Genomic DNA, 5,655 nt, shown 5'->3' with positions numbered 1-5,655 from the left:
TTATGCCACAGTATTGATGAAGTGTTGTTTTGAACTAAATTGGTGATGGCGAAATTTTTAAAGATAAACTTCTTTCAGTTTCTATGAAAACAATTTAGTTAACAAGAGAACCATATTATTCTTCACAACCTCTTATATATATGTTAGTAACTATCCAATTCTGAATTAAAGTATTCTAATCTTAACAGAGCCATATATGAAAGATTCAACTAAAATCCATGAGATCAGAATTTTTTAGATCCACTAAATACAGTGTCCTTTACTTCCAATTCAATAACCTAGAACTAGAGTCCCCTTTTTAAAAATTAAATTAAATTAATCCTTAGATTCAGAAACTAGAAGTGTCCCTAAACAAGTAACATGGCTTCATGTGAAGTGAGACTTAGCTAGTACAGTAAAATCTTTATGTTATTGTTAATTACCAATAATTCACATATTACTTGTTGAATGATGAAGGTGAAGCACTGTATATGAAGATGCTATATATGTTCAAGTTGCACTGTTGAACACTTCAAATTATTTGACAAGAAGCTTTTGACTTTAGCTTTGATTTTGATCAATGAAAATAGGACTAATAATAAGACATCATGTTAATTCAAAGCCAAGTTCTTCGAGGAAACTAGACAATAATTTCTAGAAACCATTAATCTTCTTTAGCAAACCTTATAAGCTGCAATTGGCTAGTACAACATAGACTTCTCTGTTCATAGAAAAAGAAGATGCAATTGGCAGCGTGTAGTGGCGGAACTTGAAATAAAATTTTGGGGGGCCAAATAGAAAATAATTATCAAAATGCTTTTGATATGGATTCCATTTAAGATAAGCTCGTCTAATCTCATCTCTTTAGTTTGGATGATTTTGTCAAATTTAAAGCCATTTTTCAGGATCTCGTTCCAAAAAATTTAAGTCAAACTCATCAGATATAACTTTTTGAATTTTTGAAGGTTGTATCTCACTTTTTTTTTGTGATTCATTAAAGTAGAAGAACTATCTACAGATGTTGATATTGTAAAAGTTATATGTTCTCCTTCTTAAATATTAGCCTTCCTCTTAAAAATGCATCAATTCTTTGATTTTTCATTATTATTTTATATAAAAATTTGAATATATATTCTGTAGAATATTTAAAGAAGAAGTTAGAAGGACAAATATTAAAATTTATAATATTTATTGAATTTTTTTATCAATTTATACAAATATAATATATTAATATTTATTAAATATTTTATTATTTTTATCATATAAATAATTAAATTAAATAAATAATAAAATATAAAATAATATTAAATTAAATAAATAAAAAATATCTAATTTTTTATAGTTGAGCTTAAAGGTAGAGAGAGTGTTGTTTATTGAACTTATTGGGTATTTTAAGTCATAGTAAAGTATTTAAATCAATTGAACTATTTTTTATCTTTTGAAAAAGTACTACTAATTTTTTTATAAAAAGTTTGGGGGGGCCATGGCCCCCTTGTCTGAACTAAGCTCCACCACTGGCAGCGTGTACACTAATATATTATCCCTTTATCTGAAACCATTAATTTCCTTTAGCAAACTTTATAAGCTTTTCTAAAAGATAGATATAACAAATATGATATATAAAAGAAGCAAACCTTATAAGTTATAGGTTATTAGTGCATATTCACGTGAATCTCAATTTAAGATAGTTAAAATAAATAAAATGCTCCTTATTCACTTAAAGAAAAGAAAAAGCTCAAGAAACAGAAGGAAACTTGCCTTCAGTGGAAAACAAAAAATTACATCACCATAGACTATTAACTAATATTAACCAAGCTTTCTAAAAAGTAAACACTTAAGACTCCAGGTATTAAAACACCACTCTAACAGTATAATTCTGTCTTGTTCTCTAATATTCATCAATGACATGAATATGCAATATACCACATGAAACAATGTATATTTCATCCATTTTAAATTGCCTTAAAAGAACTAGTCCGGATTTTTCTGAAGTTAAATTTAGAAAATAGTAGGAATGATTTTGAATGTGAAGTGATTACTCAATATCATTATTATGGATGATATCATTGTTGAACTTTAATGGTTGTACTTGAAATTGAACACAATTCTGTAATTTTTGTTAAATTGTTGAATTTTTGCTATGATATTAAATTGATTCATTGAATATTTACTGTTTTCATTTTTTATGAACAGGAATGGCATCGACTCAAGCTAATACAGGTGAAAATCTGACTAACATTCATGCTTCTCAGTCAGGAAGTACAGCCAGAATCGCTTGTAAAAGAAAAGTTGCTAAGAATGCTCTTGGAAGTAGAACTGATGTAGGATGGAAGCACGGGATATCTGTTGGAGAAGATGGAAAGAAGATACAATGTAAATACTGTCATCAAAATTTTTTAGGAGGAGTTTATAGATTGAAACACAACCTAGCAGGAACTCAAAAAGATGTTGGGGCTACAACTGTTAGTGATGAAGTTAAGAAGCAAATGTGGGATGTTGTGAGTGGGTTGCAAGTGAATTTGATGAAGAAAACAAACATGGGTGGGGCAAGCCCAGGAGAAGCTACTAACGAAGTTGACACTACCAATGAAAAAAGAAAGGAAAAAGAACTAGATGGCAACATATTCAAGAAAACACGCATTAGTACTCAAACAACAATCAACAATATATTTAAGAAGAATTTGAGAGAAGAAGTATGTTTAGAGATTAGTACTTTTTTCTACAACAATGGCATCCCCTTTAATGTTTCAAGGAGCGAGGAATACAGTAGAATGTTTGAGAAAGCTATAAGATACGGACAAGGATTCAAGCCACCATCCTACCATGAATTAAGGGTGCCTCTTTTGAAGAAACACGTGGAGCTTGTTCAACAATCACTAGAGGAACATAGAGAATATTGGAAGCAGGTTGGTTGCACAATAATGACTGATGGTTGGACAGATAAGAGAAGACGAACCATCCTAAATTTTTTGGTCAATAGTCTGAAAGGGTTGAAATCCATTGATGCCTCTCACATTACTACGACAGCTGATAAAATCTTTAAAATGATAGATGATGTGGTTGAAGAGGTTGGTGAAGAAAATGTCATCCAAGTTGTCACCGACAATGCGGCTAACTACAAAGCTGCAGGAGAAATGCTAATGAAAAAGAAGAAAAAGTTGTTTTGGACGCCTTGTGCAACACATTGCATTGATTTAATGTTAGAAGACTTGGAAAAAAAAAAGTAACACTTCACAGGGACACAATTTATAAAGGTAGAAAGATTACTACTTACATATATGCTAGAACTGCTCTTATTGCACTACTACACATCCACACTAAGGGGAAAGATTTGGTGAGGTCGGGTATGACCCGTTTTGCAACTTCTTACCTTACTTTGGGATGTCTCAATGACAACAAAGGTTCCTTAATAAGAATTTTTCTTTCTGATCAATGGACTTCTAGTAAATTTGCAAAGACAAAAGATGGAAAAATAATTGCAAGTGTGGTGTTAGATAAGGTGTTTTGGAAGGAGGTCGTAATTTGCTTGAGGGCTACCTACCCTCTTCTTCATGTGCTTCGTATGGTGGATTCAGAAGAAAAGCCGGCAATGGGATTTATTTATGAAGAAATGACAAGTACAAAAGAGAAAATACGAGATGCATTTCAAGGAGTTGAGACAAGGTAAAGTGTCTAATTATTTTATTTTTTAATTAATGCATAAGAGTTGTACATAATGTTGAATGATACGTGTAAAGTGTAATTGTAAAATGTAATAACGGCAGAGGTAGAAAAGTAAAAGTCAGAGAGAGTTGAAAAATTTGAATTCTGAAAATATTGTTTATTTTGTAACTAATTTATTAATTTTTTTTATGTTTTAGTTATATACCTATTTGGGATATTATTGATGCAAGATGGGGCAACCAACTTCATAGGCCATTGCATGCTGCAGGCTATTATTTGAATCCTCAAATTCATTATAGCTCTGGTTTTAAAATTGCTTATGAGCTTAAGAAACAGTTTTATGCTTGTATGGAAAGGATGACAGGAAATCCAGATTTAATCACTAAGATGGATGTTCAACTTGAAGATTTTAAGACTCGAAAAGAGTTTTTTGGTAGTAAAGTAGCTCAAAATGAAATTTATACTAAAACTCCATCTCAATGGTGGTATTCTTATGGAGATCAGCATCCAGAGCTCCAACAATTTGCAATTCATGTCTTGAATTTGACATGTAGTTCATCTGGATGTGAACGTAATTGGAGCGCTTTTGAGATGGTTAGTAATTAAATATAATTTGCATTTTACTTTTATAAATTTGGTTGTTAATTCTTCAATTCTATCTTGTTGTTTGACTAATGTCTAATATTTTTTATCTATTTTTGAAAGGTTCACACAAAAAGGAGAAACCGTTTGAAAGCTAAAACCATGAATGATGTTGTGTTTGTGATGACAAACTCAAGATTAGCAATGAAAAAACAAACTAGAAGAAGTCTTGATTATGACTATAGTCTTGATGAGTTAGACTCTGATGAAGAGTGGATTGTTGCTGACGAAGATGGAGAAGAAGAAGATTTAGATGCTCTAATTTCATATCCTGATTTAAATGATGGAGCAAGTGGTAATAGAGTTGTTGGTGCCTCTAAGGATCCTTTGGCAATTCCTTACTCTTGATGATGATGAGTTTGAAGAACTTCTCCAAGGACCTCTTCCTCTTGCTCCTGATAATGACGAAGATGGTAATGCAGAAGTTTGTGAAACTCGTGAAGATTTTATGACTGATGAAGAATAGAATAATTATTAAATAACTTGTTTATATTTTAGTTAATTAGTTGTTCATTCTAATAGTTTGGTTGGTTTATTTGCTACTTGAATTTATTTTAGAGTCGTATGAACTTGTGAGTTATGAATTTGTGTTTTGATTTGTGAATTTGTGTTGAATTGTGACTTTTAACTTGTTATGGTATATATATTAGTTATAATTCTATGGATAATTTAGTTTATTTGAGATTTATTTTATTCTCTATAAAATTATTTTTTTTCTATTAAATTTTTCTAAATTTTTATAATTTACGAGTCATATTTACGTTCCATCTTACGATTCAACGAATTACGATTTTGAGTTAGCTTAACGAGTCGAGGTAAAAACTACGAGTTCACTACCTTGCTCATAACCAATTGAATCTACCTGACTAAGATTTACAGGATGACCATAGCTTGCTTCAAGCCGGCAATCTTCGTGGGATTGACCCTTACTCGCGTAAGGTTTTATTACTTGGACGACCCAGTGTACTTTCTGATTAGTTATACCAGAGTTGTGAAAAGTGTGATCACAAATACGTGCACCACAGATGCAGCGACGATGTCGAAAAAACCCGTAGTTGGTGATTCGTCCAGTGCCCTCAGCAGGATGCCCCAACATCACCGTCCATCATCCAGCTACGGTTTTGGCCCGATGGCATGCAGTCGTTAGTTCAATTTTTGAATCTTAAGTTTATGTGTTTCTATATGTTTGTTAATGTGAGTTTTTTTCCTAACAGGTTTGCACTAAACCTCAATACTTGCACACAAGAGATCATCGAGGTCATTAAGTCCATGTACGACCGCCCATGGCCGACCTACAGGCAGATCCCGGCTGAGGCCAAAGAGCGATAGTTTTAGAAGTGGGCGATAAAAACCCAATTTCGTTTGAATTAA

At 31.9% G+C, this 5,655-nt stretch overlaps 1 protein-coding gene across 1 annotated transcript; it reads left to right on the top strand.

Annotated features, from left to right (window-relative positions):
* Positions 1-2,174: 2,174 nt before the first annotated feature.
* LOC112775133 (uncharacterized) lies at positions 2,175-4,632 on the top strand. Its single transcript, XM_025818613.2, has 3 exons — positions 2,175-3,178; positions 3,840-4,236; positions 4,348-4,632. Exons 1-3 carry the CDS (start codon positions 2,175-2,177, stop codon positions 4,630-4,632), a joined length of 1,686 nt encoding a protein of 561 aa, XP_025674398.2.
* Positions 4,633-5,655: the final 1,023 nt, after the last annotated feature.

The sequence above is a fragment of the Arachis hypogaea genome, chromosome 3 (assembly GCF_003086295.3).
Source record: "Arachis hypogaea cultivar Tifrunner chromosome 3, arahy.Tifrunner.gnm2.J5K5, whole genome shotgun sequence".
Classification (NCBI taxonomy): Eukaryota; Viridiplantae; Streptophyta; class Magnoliopsida; order Fabales; family Fabaceae; genus Arachis; species Arachis hypogaea.
Note: the sequence above shows the minus strand (reverse complement) of the source record. Positions and strands in the feature narration are given on the sequence as shown.

Excerpts from the sequence above, each read along its gene's own strand:
- LOC112775133 (XM_025818613.2), top strand. The coding sequence starts at position 2,175 with ATGGCATCGACTCAAGCTAATACAGGTGAAAATCTGACTAACATTCAT. Across the intron at positions 3,179-3,839 it reads ACACATTGCATTGATTTAAT|TTATATACCTATTTGGGATA; the intron begins GTTAGAAGACTT and ends TTTATGTTTTAG. Across the intron at positions 4,237-4,347 it reads ATTGGAGCGCTTTTGAGATG|GTTCACACAAAAAGGAGAAA; the intron begins GTTAGTAATTAA and ends TATTTTTGAAAG.